Here is an 18182-nt window from a genome sequence, read left to right on the forward strand (position 1 = left end):
AGCTGTAACAAATCTACTTATGCAGCAGTTAGAAGACTTAAACATCTGAAACATAGTTCAGAGGCTATAAGCAAAACCAGAAAGGATTTACTTTCATTCTGTTCTAAAATAGTTATTTGCTTTTTAAAAAATGAACATTGATTAGAAGTATAAATTTAAGTCAGAAGAGTTGTTAGTGATAGACTGATGAGAAGCCAGACTATCAAGAGAGAATGTAGGTAAATTCAAAACTAAACAATGAAATATAACAGACTTTATTAGAGAACAGATTAAATGAGAAAGGAAAGTTGTCTTTATTGCAAAGCTGTTAAGTCAGTAGTAATTAATTGGTCATTTTCATATATCACCTCATTTAATCCTTGTAAGAATCTCATTTTCATTTTATAGATGAATATTTTTAGGGTCAATAAACTTAACTTGTCCACGTGTCATAAAGGTAAACTGTAGACTTGGGATTTTAATTCAAGTTTGTCTCTATTATTGTCACATATAGGGGAAAGTGGCATTGTGATAAATACAGAAAGAAATTCAAAGGAATAAGCTTTCATTTTTTAAAATTTCCTATTCCTACACAGTATTAAATGAGAGCAATATTACATATATATCTCACATTTTGTTTGGATTGCACATAATAATACAGTACTCTTTACCCTATTTTTATCTTGGAAGTATATGAATTAGACCATTTAGTTGAATATTTGAAAAGAAACATGCAACTTTAGTTGGAGTTTTCATCTAGTTAGATCTTTTGATTAATTTCTAAAAGTTTTTTCTCCTTTTCTAAATATTTTATAAAATTACCACCATTTATCCCCATAGATGTTAACAGTGAATACTGTAGCTAATTGTGCCTGCAGATTTAATGCTTATACCAGATTTTTCTTTTTTTTTTTTTCAGGGAAAACAGAAATGGTTTATGAAGCAGAACACAGAAGAATCGGCTATTGGAAGGAAGCTTTCAGATCATAAGTTAAATAATACACCAGATGCTGACTGGCTTCAGCTCAAGCCTCTTGCCGGTAGACAACAGTTCTGACTAAAGAGAAACCTTTAAAATATAAAAATTGAAATTTTGCATCTAAACTGTACCTGTGTTGTTTGAAATTTGTCTTTGTGGCTTCTCTAATATTAGTTTCTTTTATTTCCTTATGTGTCTCAACTGATTTTGTTCATGTTATGATTATTTTCAGCCTTATTTATTATACTGGGATATAGGGCCAATTCATTATATTACCAGGCAAGGAAGATATTGCACTTTTTACTTTACAGAAAAAAAAAAAAGAAAACATCTTTAAATTAGTGTTTTATTTCTTGGTAAGGCAAAAATCTCTGTGCCCTCCATATATGATTGTTTTCATGTGAGAAAAGGAGAGTAGACCTTTGTACTTAAAGGAGAGTGATCTTGTACATAAAAATCTCTGCTCCTCCATTCATCTATTGTGTTTTGTATTGATGTAATGATGAGGTAGCTTAAAATTTTCAGGAAAACCTAATATTTAACTATAAGTTTTCTCATTTGTGAACTTAAATGTTTTCCCCTGAATATTACTAATGATTTTCTTTAGAAGAGACCGCCTAGATATTAACTGTAGACTCTACCCCAAAATATGTTTTGTGAAGCAAATCTTTGTCATATAATAGCTTTTGTAAACTAGATGAGAGGCCAACTTTCATTTTTAAAAAATGTGACAGATGTTATCACTTATGGGTTTTTAAACTTCATTTTCATAATGATCTAGAAATGATCTTGTTCAGATATGTAAAGCACCCAGAGGATGCAAGTGATTTAAATTTTCTTTGTTTTCTTAAATGATAAGAGAAAGTTAGAGTGGGTAAACTTTAAGGTTCCTTTGTTCTCTGAAAAATTATGGGTTTATTTTGTTACCATGGGAATTCTATAGTAACTTTCTACTTTTATTTTCAACTGTTGGTGATATGCTCCTTAAGCTTCACATGTCTTCATGAGTGCCAGTTTCTATCCTCTCTTTGCTGTTGATTTCAGTTCCCTTCATTTACTTCATCTGATTCATCTTTTAGACTCTCAAAACCCCAGTTTATGTGTATGCATATGTATATTTCCTTATTTATTTGTTTTTTAATGTCTATTTAGGAATTATAAAAGACTTTCACCTTACACTGCTGTTTTGTCTGGGTTTAAATTAAGCAAATATGCATTCATGTACTTGTTGATAAAGCATATCCTTTGCCATTATAAATGTAGGAACTGATGACTCGGTTGTTTCTGAAGATCGACTTAATGAAACTGAACTGACTGATTTAGAAGGCCAGCAAGAATCCCCTCCTAAAAATTACCTTCATATAGAAGAGGAGAAAATCATGGACCATTCTCACAGTGATGGAATGCATGCCATTCATGAGCACGACCTCCATGCTACTGCACATAACCACCATGATGAGAGTAAAACTGTGCTGAGGAAGCATAATCATCAGTGGCACCACAAACATTCTCATCATTCACATGGTCCCTGTCATTCTGGATCAGATCTGAAAGAAACAGGAATAGCTAATATCGCTTGGATGGTAATCATGGGAGATGGCATCCACAATTTCAGTGATGGGTTAGCAATTGGTAAGTAGGCTTAAAACTTGGGTTATAATTTGTTATTCCTTAAGACAATTTTCTGTTTTCCACTGTTTTAGTACTAATCTTGGAGCTTAACAAGTATACTGTTATATATTAGTCCTGTCATTGGCTTTTCCAAAGGTGATGTCAGTGTCTTTGGTAAGTCTACTTGAGGGCATAAAGGTATACTTTCAGTGGGTTTTTCTTTGAACATGTAAACAGATGTCTGCAGTATACTTCTTTAGTAACTTGATTTCTTATTGAAGGGATAGTTACCATATTGAAAAAGCTACCTTAACATATTTTCAAATACCTTCATTTATACATTTCTGAATAAGAACAAATGAATTTGAATCTTGGGTTTAAAATTTTTTTTACACTTTAAAAAGTGAAGAAAAATTTTACAATGATAAAAATCCATTATATCAAATCCAAACATATATTAGAATCTTGTTAATATAAACTGATGTTACCAGTTTAGGAGAACATTAAATGTGATCAATACATAATTTTCTTTTGAGATCCAGACTATTAAATAATTATTCAGAAGTAGACTGGTTTCTTTCAGGAGAGATCATATTTTTGAAGCTTCAGTGGCTGTCATCATTAACGAGTAAAGAATTTTATAAGTAGTAGCAAACGCATGTATACCTCTGATTTCAGTATTCAGGACCATCTGACAAATAATAATTTATACCATCCATGCTCTAGACCTAGAAAAATGTGGATATGGATACTTTTAAATATTTGAATATCTATAAATATTAGTTTGCAAGAACAAGTGCAGTTATAGACTTACATGACTTAAAACTGAGGTCAGAGGTTGAAACACTAAAACTGTTACTGCTCTGATGCTGTGAGTGAATTAGAAGATTACACAAATAAAGAATTTAATTCAATAGGGAATATTTATTTCATTGATTAGCTTTCTCTGGTTGTCACATACCTGTTGTACTTCACTCTCTGTGTTCAAAAACTATAGTATATGAGATTAGTGAGTCACTCATACATTATGAAATTAGGTAAAAGAGAATGCACCTGCCATTATGAATGAAAATAGAAAAAGAGAAGATCAGTAAATGTCACTTGGATTTTTTCCACCCCCCCAACCTTAGGAGCAGCTTTCAGTGCTGGATTGACGGGAGGAATCAGTACTTCTATAGCTGTCTTCTGTCATGAACTGCCACATGAATTAGGTAACAAGATCTTAAAATTTATCAGATTTCATCAAATGTAAGAGTTAATATAAATGCATCTAAATTTTAGAGATGTTAAAACATAAAAAATGGCTGATGGCAAGTATTCAGTGTCATCATTCTCTTATTTACTGAAATTTTTGTTAATGTGCTTCCAAAAGTGTGTATTGTTTTTTATGTATTTTTATTTTATGTAAACAATATCGTTATAGCCCACTGTTTCTTAACTTATTTACTAATCAGTATATTTTTAACTCCATGAATTAATTTAATGTTTCTGCCTAGTACTTGAAGGTGTGTATTTACCACATTTTTACATGCTTAGCACCCAGTAGTTGGACTTTCCATGTATCCTTTAAATTCCTGCCACCACAGATAATGGTGCATTGAACATCTGTAGACTTGATGCTGAGAGACCCTTGTGAGAACATCTAATGGGATATATACCTGGGAACAAAACTGATGGATCCTAAGATATGCATGCCTGAGAGTATCATATCACTGTGGAGAATGACCAAACTAGTGTCCTCTCTAGCAGTAATAACTGAGAATTCCTTTGTTTCTACATCCCTAGTAACACTTAGCATTAACTCTCTAATTTTTGCCAATTTATAAGGTGTACAGTTATATTTCTTTATTGTATTACTAGGCATTTTTTGATCCAGCAATTGTTTTTTAAATTTCTCTTCTTATGTTTTGGTTTCCTCCTATAAATTGAAAAATGGAAGAAAAAATATGAACATATATTCACATAGAAAATATGAGGGATATGAAGGCGACATAAATTTGGAAGAAAAAAAATGCATCTCTTGAGTATCCAAGGAATTTCTTCTGTGCCCTTTCTTCTGACTGAAATGTCTATCATTTTGACTGTTTATCTTGATTGGTAGTACACTGATTGGCTCACTTTGAGTAGAATTAACTTATATAATTTTCTTAATTCCTAACTGCTCATATAAATTAAAAAAGATCTCTTACTGCTTACTTGGTGCTTATTCTTTAGGACTTGATTCATTATAGTTTTATTTACCTTGTCAACCTTGGGCATATAATTATATATCTTGTTTATGTCCCATAATCCTTTATCCAGACCCTTCATTGTCTTTTCCTTGGGCATTTTCCATAGGGAGTACTTATAGTTCTGGTTTCATTCTGTTCCAGTGTGTCTTAGATACTTATTGTCTTGACATATGTCGATGTTACTATGTGACTAGATGTGACTTGCTTATTTAATCAGAATCTTTCAGTCCCCTTCCTTTACATGTAAAATAAAAGCTGAGAGTCATTAATGTTCCTTTCAGTGACCTTCACATCTGGCTTCTACCTACCTTTTCAGCCTCACTCACTGAATTGCTGTTACTTGTTTTCGACTTCACCCAAACACAGTTCATCAAACCTGCACTCTGGGTGCCTGACCTGTTTCCTTGCTCATTCCCTCCTAACTGGCTTGTCCTGCTAGGTCTGTCCCTAGTGTAGCATGTTAAGTCTTTTTTCCTCTAACTTCAGTACTGCCCTCCACTACACCATGCCTCAGGTTTATCTTTCCTCTAAACTTTATCACTTACTTTCTCTAGGTCCTTCTTTTAATGCTTAGTGTATTTCCCTTTTAGATATCCTATCTTCTTATAATGTAGGTTTTTTGTGTGCAGATATTACATCTTACATTGTGAGATATTATATCTCACAGTTACATTTAACTGCTTTCCTATGCTAGTAAGAGAATGATGTACCAAATAACTTCCTTGCATTTCAGTAGCAACACAAATCAAGACTGTCAGTTTTTATATATAAGAAACATTGCCTAATTGTTTTAACCCTTTTTTTTTTTTTTAAGTTTGCTTAGTAATAAACTTGGATAGTCACACACACACATCCATAGTATGCCAGGAAAGCCTTCAGCTTCCTTCCTACCCACCCACTACCCCCTAAAAGGAATATGTCAGGCCACTTTATGATTAAGTATGGTTATACTGAATTCTCCTTGACCCACTTGCCATGCTCCATTTCAGCACAGAATTGACAGCAGAGACTTTGGAAATGAGGGATGGTTGCCTTCCTGTCACTTACTGCTTTTTTCCCCCTGTACTTTCTTATTGAAGGAGTGACACACAATGATAACTACACATAAAACAAATGTAGTACCTAGCTTATTGGCTAAGTAAGCCCTTGCTTGATAGCCAGTGCAGAGTTCTGGTGAAACCCTGAGCCAAGACACCTCAGTGAAATATTGAGACTCCAAATCTCTACCTGTTCTACCCTACAAACCAGAGATTAAGATGTGACTATTTGGGGCTTTCCTGGTGGCTCAGACAGTAAAGAATCTGCTTGCAATGCAGGGGGCCCAGGTTTGATCCCTGAGTCGGGAAGATCTCCTGGAGAAGGGAATGGTTGCCCACTCTGGTATTCTTGCCTGGGAAATCCCATGGACAGAGGAGCCTGGTTGGCTACAGTCCATGGGGTCACAAAAAGTTGGACACGACTGAGCGACTAACATTATTGCTCTTACATTGCTGTAAGAGGAAACTCCAATCCAGATGTACATCTGCTCTGCCAGAAGGAGAGGAGTGAGACATGAAAATGTATGTTTTCCCCCAATGCCTTGTGCTAAGTTGACAAACTGCCCCATGCTAGTTGCCTAAGCTCCTGGAAAAGGAAGATCATAAAGAAATGACCCAGCTTCCTCCTCTGGAGTGGGCCTGAAGGGCTTTGGCTTTTTTTTATCCATCTACAATGTAGAGGTGGCTTAAAGGAAGTTTTTACCTTTAAGACACAGTAATGAGCACTTTGGTAAAACAGGGCCAGATATATGTCTCTACTATGATTAGATTAACCATGCTTATTTGGAGAAGAACAGAATGTAGAGAGAGGCATAGAAGCTTCTTAGTCAGAATTCCTAGGCAAGGAGAAAAACCAGTCCCTTTGAGGCTGCGACAGACACTAGGCAGGTGGATAGGGACAAGTTCTCTTTCCACTTAGCAGTTTAAGATGTTGGCAAAGCAGCCTAATATGTCACATTCTAGGATACTTTGATATAAAACCTGTCTTTTCCTAGCTAAATTTTTGATTATGAATTCTTAAAACTATTCTTAGATTTTTATACTAAAGTGATACCCTAAGGGGAAAAACATGTACAGTTGACCGTTGAACAACGTGGGTTTGAACTGTGCTGGTCAATGTACGTGCAGAATTTTTTTTCTATAGTATATGAAAGTGAAGTGAAAGTTAATTTCTCATTCATTTCCAACTCTTTGGGATCCCCTGGACTGTAGCCTGCCCAGCTCCTCTGTCCATAGGATTCTCCAGGCAAGAGTACTAGAGTGGGTTGCCATGTCCTTCTCCAGGGGATCTTTCCTACCCAAGGATCAAACCCAGGTCTCCTGCATTGCAGGCAGATTCTTTACCAACTGAGCCACTGAGGAAGCCGAAGTTATACAACTTATACAACTGCCAAGCATCTGTCTCAGCCTCCAAGGGACTGGTTTTTCTCCTTGCCTAGGAATTCTGACTCAGAAGCTTCTATGCCTCTCTCTACATTCTGTTCTTCTCCAAATAAGTATGAGTGGATAATCTAATCAGTAGATGCCCTATTTTACCAAAGTGCCCATTACTGTGTCTTAAAGGTCTATAGTATATACCACAGTATTACACGATTTGCAGTTGGTTGAATCTGCACATGTGGAATAGAGTATATGGAGGACTGATTATTAAGTTATACACAGATTTTCGACTGGGCCCCTGCATTGTTCAAGGGTCACTTACATTCTAGTACCTTGGAGACTGATCCTCAGTCCACTCAGTAATTCCAAATTTTGATGTTCCTCTTCTGAACAGATTTCTGTTTCTCTAATTGTGTTCCAGGTAGGGTTTTTTTGTGTTTGGGAATGTGATATGAAAAAAACATGTACTTTTAAACCTTAGAATAATATAGGGAGGTCCCCTGTAAGAGGTGTGCAGAAATTGAAGCCATCAGAGGAAACAGAAAACCCAGATTTCTCATTTCATGTTTGCTGTGGTGTATGGTAATGAATATGAGATTACCTGATTTACTACTCTTTCTTCTGTTTTTGCCAAACTTGTGTAGCTGAATTTAAGTAAGTTGCAATATTATTCTTTTGCATTCTTTCCACTTTTTTCTACCCTTTCCATAAGGAGCTATATTTGAAACATTTGAAAAATAATTTATGAGAAAACCTATATAAGAATGTATAAAGGGGAAGTGAGGTTGAGGATAATCCAAAAAGGTAGATGATCCAAACTCTTTTCTTGACATTGACCAATGTTTTAACTTAAGGAAATAACATTTTGATAAATAAATGTAGCTGTGTTACTAACACAGTATTGACTGGAGATGTATTAATGCCACAGGAGTTAGTTTTTTTAAAAAATCCCTGGTCAATAATGTGTTAAGACTCAGCTTAGAGTGGCTGTCTATAATGCTGTCCATTTTTTCCTTCCTTCTCATGAGTATTAAGAATTAAATAAATTCAAAATAAGATACTCATAATGTGCTAAATTGTCCAGGGAAAATTGAACATTCACTGTTTAGACTTATACATCTGTATACATGCATTAATTAAGACAAAAAGAACCTTACAGTATATACTTAAAAAAAAAACTCAAAGATTTCATATTAGCAGATATTAACATAATTATAACATTGGATTGCATTAATATAACACCTTTGGTAGGCACACCTCATTCTTTGTGCTAATGATATCCATTGTCAGCAGAAAGGAAAGAATATTGATTTGTCTTTTGACAAAATTCCAGCTGAGGATTCCTTTGATTTATTTTTCAAATGTTTATATAGGTTCTTACTGAGAAGAGAAGGGTAGAAAAATATGCAGATAACTTTGAGGAAATTATAACCTGAGATAAGAGTAGGACAAAGATAGATTCTTAAATGATTCATCATGATATAAAAACATCATATAAAAGTCATTTATACTGCTATATACTAGCATTGAACAATTAGAAATTGAAATTTTTAAAAAGTAATGTTCACAGTAACACCAAAAAACACAAAATACTTTGGTTAAATCTAACAAAATCTACAATAGAATCTGCATGCTGAAAACTACAATTTGCCAACAAAAGAAATCAGAGGAAACTTAAATGAAGATCTATTGTAAGTTTATGGACCAAAAGACTTAGCATTTCTAAGATACTAATTCTACCTATAGATTCAGTACATTCCCAATTGAAATCTGAATTGAGTATTTTGGAGATAAATGAATTTTTTTACAAAAACTTTCATGGAAAGGGAAAGGAATGGCCAGAAGAACTTTAAAAAGTAAACCAAGGCTAAATTTAAGACTTATTGTAAATCCACAATAATCAAAACAATTTATATTGGTTAAAAAATAGGTACATAAATCAGTGGAATGAGGTATAGAATCCACACACATATAGCAACTTATTTGCAACAAAAGTGCAAAGGAAATTCCATGTAGAATGAATAGTTCAACAAATGTTTCTGCAATAATTGGATATCTAGTTGCAAAAAAAATCCTACCGTAGACAAAAATTAAAAATGGATCATTGATCTAAATGAAATTTTTAAATATAAAAGAAGTTTAGAAGAAAACACAGACAATCTTGTGTATTTTGGATTAAGCAAGTTGTTCTTATATACAATGCCAAAAACATCTCTACTAAGCTTCCCTGGTGGCTCAGAGGTTAAAGCGTCTGCCTCCAATGCGGGAGACCCGGGTTCGATCCCTGGGTCGGAAAGATCCCCTGGAGAAGGAAATGGCAACCCACTTCAGTATTCTTGCCTGGAGAATCCCATGGACTGAGGAGCCTGGTGGGCTGCAGTCCATGGGGTCACAAAGAGTCGGACATGACTGAGTGACTTTACTTACTTACTTTAAGGAAAAAAGTAATAAAGTAGACTTCCTAAAAAGTAAAAACTCTACACAACACAAAAGACACTTAAAGAGAATGAAGAGACAAGCCAAAGACTAGGAATAAGTATTCGGAAAATATATATCTGACCAAAATCTTTTGGGATGCTTAAAGACCTCTCAACTCAGTAATAAGAAAACCAACAATTCAACAATTTTTAAAAAAAAGGGTAAAATGCTTGAACAGGCATTTCACTAAAGAAGTTATGCAGATAACAGATAAAGACATGAGAATTCAGTACTGGATTTATCATTGTGGGCTGGAAAGGATCAGGAGCAACCAGAACTCCCATAAATTGCTGCCAGAAATCCCACTCCTAGGTATCTACATACAGGAGACAAAAGTTTTGGTTGATACAAAAATCTATTTATGAATGTGTATAGTGGCTTTATTCACAATTACCAAAAAATTGGAAACAACCGAAATGTCTTTAAGCTACTGAAGGGATAAATAAGCTATTGTTCATCTATGCAATATTACTTAGTGGTAAAAAGCCATGATTTTCTGATATAAATTGTAACATGGATGAATCTTACATCATGCTAAGTGGGAAAAAAAAAAACAGACTCAAAGGACTACATAATATATGTGATGTTCTGGGGAAGACAAAACTGTAGGGACAGAAAGCAGATCACTAGAAGTGAGGGGCCTAAGGAAATTTCGGGGTTTGGGCAGGTAAAGAAACAGAGTCTGATAGTTATGTTTACATAATATATATACTTTTTAAAAATATATACTTTCGTCAAAACTCAACATCAAAAAAGGGGAGGATTATATATGTAAGTTATACCTTAATTTTAAAAAGTATTAACTAGATATCTCATCTGGAATCTTGTGTAGTTAATTCTTGCTGTTTGGTGGTTATTCAGGGATGAAAGTAATCATCTTCCCACCCAGTACTATCAGGAAGGCATCAGAATTGATGTTTGTACTTTAGATACTTTGGTTCAATGAGTATTCAATAATGCTCCTTTAAAAATTCTATTTGAAATTATAAAAGGAAACACTATATTTTATAACCTAAAAGTCACTTCTGTAGTCTCATTTTATATTACCTAAACCCTGCTAAACGAAATTGTCCCTTCAACACAATAGATGGGTGAATTATTGAAAGTGTGGTGAGGAACTTTGTAGAGGAAGAAGTTAGGGAACTGTTTGCTTAGAGGAAGCTGAGGAAGAAAGCCCAGAGGAACTTAAAACTCTAGAGAAGAGATAAAAATTGACATTGACTCCAAGTCTCAGCAGGAGAATTAAGTATTTAAGATGAGAGAGAGAAGATATAGGATGTATAGTAATATTAGGTGGAAACTGGAGAATGGCAGTTTAGAAGCCATTGGTAGGTAATCGCCTCGATTGTATTCTTTCTGAATAATGTTGCAGGAGTAGTTTATAGCATTTCATTAGAACATGGAAAATAATGCCTTGCACTAAGTTCTTTGTTGTTAACTTCTACTTATCTATTATAAATGAGAATCATGTAATCATAGCTTAAAAAAACACACAGACACACCTAGATCATGTGCTTTTAGTCATGTAAGATACCTTCTCATGGGAAAGAAACAGCCCTCAGTATTCTGTATAGTAACTTGCATCTACTGAACATTCAGTAATTGACTGGATGTTTGTATATTTAGTAGCTAAAACAAAAAAATTTACAATTAATGAAACTATTGCTTTTGACCCTTTAGCTTCAAGACTTAGTTCTAGCAACATTTTGCCCTTCTAGTAATGTCTCTCTAATCAATATTTAATCCTTTATTTAGCAGCTTTAGACAGATGAGTGAGAAAAGTCTTTTTATTCTTTTTACATTTTTAGGACTTTCAGAATTAAGATTTAACTTTTCTTTTGGAATAAAGAAAACATAAATGTAAACTGCATACAATATACTTAGAATCTGTTAACCTCTGTTCTTACTTGGCCCATTTCCCTTAGAGAGGGCAGAGATCAGAGTAGAGAGCTTTATTTGTTGCTCACAAAAAGTGCTGTGGTGAAGTTCTTTTTTCTTACATCTTTTTGGTGTTCTGTAAAATTTTCATTTCAGTTATCAAGTAACATTGACCTTGCTTTTTGATATACAGTTCTTTGAATTTTAACATGTATATAGATTTGTGTCACTGCTACCACCATCAAGGATAACAGTTCCATCATCTCAACAAACCCCTTCATGCTGTCCCTGTGTAGTCACATCCCTTTTCTATCCTTGCCCTTTGGTGACCCCAAGTGCTCTTCATCACTGTCGTTTTATCTTTTTGAGGATATCATATAATGGAATCATATATAACCTTCCAGATTCTCTTTCAGCATGATGCCTTTGGGATTCACCCAAGGTTTTACATGTATTAAGGTTTAAAAAGTAAAATAAAATTTCATTATAAAATTTCAGTTATAAAGATATATCTTTTTATGTCATTCTTAATTTTGTTTTTTTTTTGTTGGTGTTTTCCTGAATTTGTAAGTAAAATCCTGTGGTTTTAAAACTTACTTTATGTCTTAACTGCAGGTGATTTTGCAGTTCTTCTTAAAGCAGGCATGACTGTAAAGCAAGCAATTGTATACAACCTCCTCTCTGCCATGATGGCTTACATAGGCATGCTCATAGGCACAGCTGTTGGTCAATATGCCAATAACATCACACTTTGGATCTTTGCAATCACTGCAGGCATGTTCCTCTACGTAGCCTTGGTGGATATGGTAAGACAGCTTATTTTATATTTTTGTTCTTATACTAAACCTGTAAATAGAATGAACTTCCAAAAATGGGAAGAACTCTTTGGATGTAGTTTGAAAGACTAATAAACATAACCCATTTTAAAGACATGTGATATCTTAAATAATCTATTAAGAAAAGACATTTAAGTAGGAGTATTCCTTCTTTGGCAACCAGTTATCTTGAAAATTTTTGATCAAATAATGTTACTATTCAAAGTAACCATCAATAATATTTAAAGGTATAATTACTATAGTACTTTGAAGGTTTTGTAATATTGGGGTGGAAGTGTTTTTTTATGGTTAACAAAATAATTCTTTGAGCTTGCTTAATAGCAAATAGGAAGGAAGTACTATATCTCTCCAGCCTTCTGCAGAAAATGGTTTATATTGCAAGGGGTTTATGTAATTGCCCTTATTTCTAACTTCAGTTTAAAGTTAATAAATCTGTAACACTAATTAGTTTAATTTTACTTTTATATCCTAAATATGTTAGGCAGTGTGTTTGCAGAATAATTTGGTTAATTTCTGTTTTTAACTAGATAACTGTGTTCACTTTTCTACCTAGTAGACTCTATTAGATAGTCTCGTTTCAGTTATATAACCTAAGTTTTTAATTACAGAATATTTATTATAGCAAGTTTGGAAAATAAGTAAGAAAAAATAATTTTTATTTTATATCCAGAAGCAGCCATTTACCTCCTCTCTCCTTAAGCCTCTAACACCTCACTTAATGTCCTCATGTTTAGCTGATGACCTTACCTCCTATTTCATGGAGAACACTGAAGCCACTGAGACAACTTCCCACTAGTTCCCATCACCATTTCTATTCATTTCCTGTGTCAATGCTTTTGTCCCTGTTACTATGAAAAAACGTCTGTGTTCCTAGCTAGATCCAGCTCCTTCAAACTGTTCTCTAGATCTTATCTATCCCCTCTCTAACCCAACTCCCTTAAATTTCTCCCTTTTTCCTGCATCATTTATTTTTCCCTCCTGCTGGATCATTCCTATCAGTATATAAACCTCATGTTACTTTTCCTATCTTAAAAAGTTAGGGTGGAAGAGGATCTTTTTAAATTCCAGTTTCAGTTTTAGCTACTGCCCTATTTATTATTCTCCTTCCCAGTTATAGCAATTACCCGTTCTTGCTTTTTAATTCTCTTCTCTCATGAGTCTAGCTCATTAGGTTTTCTCCTTGAGTGCTCTGCCAGGTTACTTTGTCAGATCTACCATTCACCAGAGCATTGCTAAATCCGCTGGTCACCCACCCTGTTCGTCTTCATTTCACTTTTCCTAACAGTAGCATTTGGCTGTTGATCATTCTCTTCTCTTCGGAATGTTTCCCTGGCCATTGGCTTCTGTACCACCACTATTTCGTGAATTCCCACGTTTCTGGCCTTTTCTTAGTGTTTTGCTGGATTTTCTTCTCTTCCCTTACCTCTGAATGTTGATGAAAGTCCTCTCAGTAATCTTACCTGGTCTCATGGCTAAAGTCTCATGGCTTTAAGTATTTATTGGCTGATAATTTCTAACTTTGCAACCCTCTCCAATATTCTTGCCTGGAAAACCCTGTGGACCGAGGAGCCTGATAGGCTACAGCCCATGAGATCACAAAAAGTCAGGCACGACTGAGCGACTGAGCACACACATCACATTTTTTGTGCTTCTCTGGTGGCTCAGACAGTCAAGAATTGGCCTGCAATGCAGAAGACCCAGGTTTGATCCCTGAGTTGGGAAGATTCCCTGGGGAAGGGGATGGCTACCCACTCCAGTATTCTTGCCTGGAGAATTCCATGGACAGAGAAGTCTGGTGGGCTACAGTTCATGGGATCACAAAGAGTTGGACATGACTGAGTGACTTAACACTTTCACTTCCTTGACATCTTTAGCCCAGGCCATTTCCTTAACTCCAGATTAGCATTATCTACCAGCTAACCTGAGTATCTAAAAGGTGTTATAAACTTAATATATTCAGAAACCAGCTCTTGATATTTGCCAACCCTACTCCTTACCCCAGCACTTCCTTGAGAATCCTCCATCTATTTTTTTTTTAAAAATCCTCCATCTATTAATGATAACATTTTTCTTCTTTATTCTTTCTCAGATCAAAACCTTGAGTATCTCTCTTTGACTCTCTTCTTTCTGTCCCTTCCTCATATACTGGGGCTCCATCTCCTCAGCACCTATACTCCAATCTCATTCCAGGCACCATCATCTCTTTTTAACTGTTCTCCCTGCTTTTTTGCTTTTGTCCTAGCCACCACACTCTATATCTATCACCACACCTTGGGTAACCTTTTTTTTTCAACTGATCCTTATAAGATTAGATTAGATCATATCACTTGTGAGCTTCAAACCCTTCAGTGGTTTTCCATCTCATTAAAGCAGAAGTACAGAGTTCTTGTTTTGATCTTCAAGGTTTTTTATCCTCCTGTTTCTTCTCCCTTTCCATCCCTAATTTTCCTAACATTACCTCACTTCTGCTCCCCCAGGAGGCATACTCTGCCTCAGGGTCCTGGCTCTCGCTGATTACTCCTGTGGAATATTTTCCTGAGACATTCTCCTGGCCAGTTCCCTTACTTCTTGAGGCACCCTATCTAAAATTTCAGTCTCCACACCAACATTTCACATCCTGTATTCCTACTTTACTTTTTCTCATTTGCACTGGTATCTAAATTTACTAATAACACACTGAACATTTTATTTATTTATTGGGTTCATTTTGTGCCCCATTAGGCAATCAGTTCTTGAAAGGCAGGCATTTTTATAATATTTCAGTTACTGCTGGAGATGTATAATTAATTCATAATTAATTGAATGAAGAGTGAATGAGCTAATTCTTATACTAGAGAGCTAAACTTGTAAAAAGAACAAGAGTGTCATTATAGTAAGGAATTTATAGTCTAATGAAGAAAAGTAGCCATCAATTACAATCCTTTGGATGCATGTTATGATAGACTGATGTACCATGTTTGTGGAATTAGAGTCTAGCTAAGAAATTGGGAAATAAAATTAGGCAAGTTTTTCTGGAATGGGAAATTTGAGCCAAGTATTTAAAAAAGGTAGAAGAGTTTATCTGAATCAAGAGGAAAGGGCATATAAGAAATAACATCATTTCTTTTACCAGTCAGTCTACTTCTGGGACTATATTTCTGAGGAAATAAGATGATTATTGCTAATAAAGCAAGCAAATAAAAATGAATCATATTTCATAAAAAAATACTTTTTGCAGAGTAGTGATAATGTCTCAATTGAAAACACCTAAGTGTTCTAAAAGACAGGGACAAACTATCCACATATATTTTAGGACTCATTTAGGACATATATTAGGTAATATACCTACAGTGTCATTAATTAGGTAGTTGGTGATGAGATCATGAGTCACAGAATTTGCCATGCTAAAAAGATTAGTCTATGTTATGAATTTTGGGAGACCATTAAAAGGTTTAAGCAACAATGACAGACATTATCTCATTTTTGTTTTATAAAGACCACTTTAGCTAGAAGGAGGAAGTTTATATTGATTTATATAGTCATTAAGTAAGATAGCATCAATACCAGTAGTTTTAGTTTTAGACAGATAACAAGTTGGAAGTTTCTGGTTTTTTGGAAGCTTTGGATAGTGCCTGTTTATCAACAAGCACTGTTGCATGTTAACACCTATGATCTACAAGTAGGTACTGACTGGCTCTTAACAGTGCTTATGACAGACAATATTGGCATTAGCATTCAGGACAGAATTGAGTGTGAGGAAGGCACTATGGTGCCTCTTCTTGTTGATATGTGCACATGTCTAGAGGGAATATTTCTGTGAAACGTATATTGTTTATCCTTAAATACTAAGGAAAGTTAAAAGTTTTTGTAGCCATAAAATCTTGGGGAAAAAGTTTTTGTAACAATAAAAGTAGTCTTCTTTCTAAAATGATAGGTAAGAACCTGCCAGTTTTAGTCTTAATCTAGGGGTTGGCAAACTTTCTGTAAAAGAAACAATAATAAATATTTAAACTCTGTGGACCATATAGTGTCTGTCACAGTTATCCACCTCTGACATTTATAATGGTCTCTACTACTTAATTCTGCTGGATAAGAACAGTAACCTCCATTAGCATACACTACTGCACAGACTTCTTTAAACCGAACAGCTAACCAGCGTGAAGTAGTTCTTAGATAGGACTCTCAGGAGATTGTTAAATACACTGTAGCACTGTCAAAGCATGGTAATTGGATTAATTGTATTCATTATTTAATAATGAATAATGATATTTCTTCCTTGTAGACATTATGTACTTAACACTGCATTTCTCCTCCCTAAACCCCAGAGTACCAAGATACTGTTTGGAGTAAAAGCTTAGTGTCAAATAGAGTAGCATATCAGTGTCCTGTAGATATTCACTGCAAGCTTGAAAAACAAACAAAAATGAATATGAAAATTGGAAATAGTTCTTTTTAAATTTTGATTATGTTTGGGTGGGAAGAATGTATGCTTATAATAATGCACATACATTCATCCTTCAGCAAATCCTTTTTACTTAGACACATTAAAGATTTTAGTTTTATACTTTTCTATGGATTATTTTTAAATGTGGTATATGCTTGTGCTTTAGAAGCTGAACTATACTTTTCAGTGCACTGTGCCTTTAAAGATATTGGAAACTTTCAAATTTTAAAAATGTTATCACTGTTAGGAAAATAGAAGACATTGTGAAGATAGCATGCATAACTTGGTAGTACTGCTGCACAGCCTTGATACAATATTTCTGTCTGTCTTTGGAAGAAAAATAATGGCTTTTAAGAGCATAGAGGTATCAATTTTGGAATTGTCTTGTTACTCTGTATCCTTGGTGAAATGTTCAGTTGGAAATGAGAATTTAGATGGAAAAGGGTGAATAAATGATAGTTTTGAATGAAATAGCCCCCAAAGGAATCTTACTTTCTCAGTGAGCTTAAGATATATCAGTAAGTGTGGGAATTGTAGTGTTCTTTTCTGAGTTTCATTGGCAAAACTGCTAAAGTTTTATACTTTAGCAGAAATGTTGGTAGACAGTAAAACTTTTAAAAAGTAACTAATACATATATGATGTGTTCTGTTGGGAGGTGAGGAGGGCACAGATTTAGTGTTTATTTAGTACATAGCTAGAGCATAAAATTTCTAAGTGTTTGACTAAAATATGGTTAGCACCATGTTCAAAATTATTAGTAGTTGTACTTTAGTCACTAACTTTCTTAAGTAGGAAAATGTTTTAAAAAATGAGATTATACAAAATTGTTTTAAAATATTTTTAAAATATTTTTTAGCTTCCAGAAATGTTGCATGGTGATGGTGACAATGAAGAACATGGCTTCTGTCCAGTGGGGCAATTCATTCTTCAGAATTTAGGATTGCTGTTTGGATTTGCCATTATGCTGGTAATTGCCCTCTATGAAGACAAAATTGTGTTTGACCTCCAGTTTTGACCATTCCCAGCAATCACTGCTGATGATGAGAATGTTACCATGCAGCTTTGCATCTGTTCCTTGTACTGTAAGCACGTTGCTCAAAGAAAAGTCAGTGGCTTGCACTACTTACAAGTTCATAGATTTGAGCCTAACCACAAAGACCAGTGCTCAGTACTGTTTTCCCTGCATGAAGGGGTCTTTTAAAAATATAAAACTTGTGATAAAGAAAGGAGAAAATGGGACTCCATGAACCAATGTTGATATAGGTTTGATTAAGACTTTTTATAAAGAAATAATCATATAAAAAACACTAAAGTAGTCTCTATTAGTAGAAACTTCTGTGGCTATGCAG

At 34.5% G+C, this 18182-nt stretch overlaps 1 protein-coding gene across 1 annotated transcript in view; it reads left to right on the forward strand.

Annotated features, from left to right (window-relative positions):
* The window catches only part of SLC39A10 (solute carrier family 39 member 10), a 36639-nt gene extending 18791 nt beyond the window's left edge, over positions 1-17848 (forward strand). The window contains exons 5-9 of the mRNA XM_052636021.1: positions 899-1019; positions 2222-2590; positions 3700-3780; positions 12189-12379; positions 17690-17848. Coding sequence (XP_052491981.1) covers positions 899-1019; positions 2222-2590; positions 3700-3780; positions 12189-12379; positions 17690-17848 — 921 coding nt within the window. The remainder of the gene's footprint in view (positions 1-898; positions 1020-2221; positions 2591-3699; positions 3781-12188; positions 12380-17689) is intronic.
* Positions 17849-18182: the final 334 nt, after the last annotated feature.

The sequence above is a fragment of the Budorcas taxicolor genome, chromosome 2 (assembly GCF_023091745.1).
Source record: "Budorcas taxicolor isolate Tak-1 chromosome 2, Takin1.1, whole genome shotgun sequence".
In the NCBI taxonomy this organism is placed as follows: domain Eukaryota; kingdom Metazoa; phylum Chordata; class Mammalia; order Artiodactyla; family Bovidae; genus Budorcas; species Budorcas taxicolor.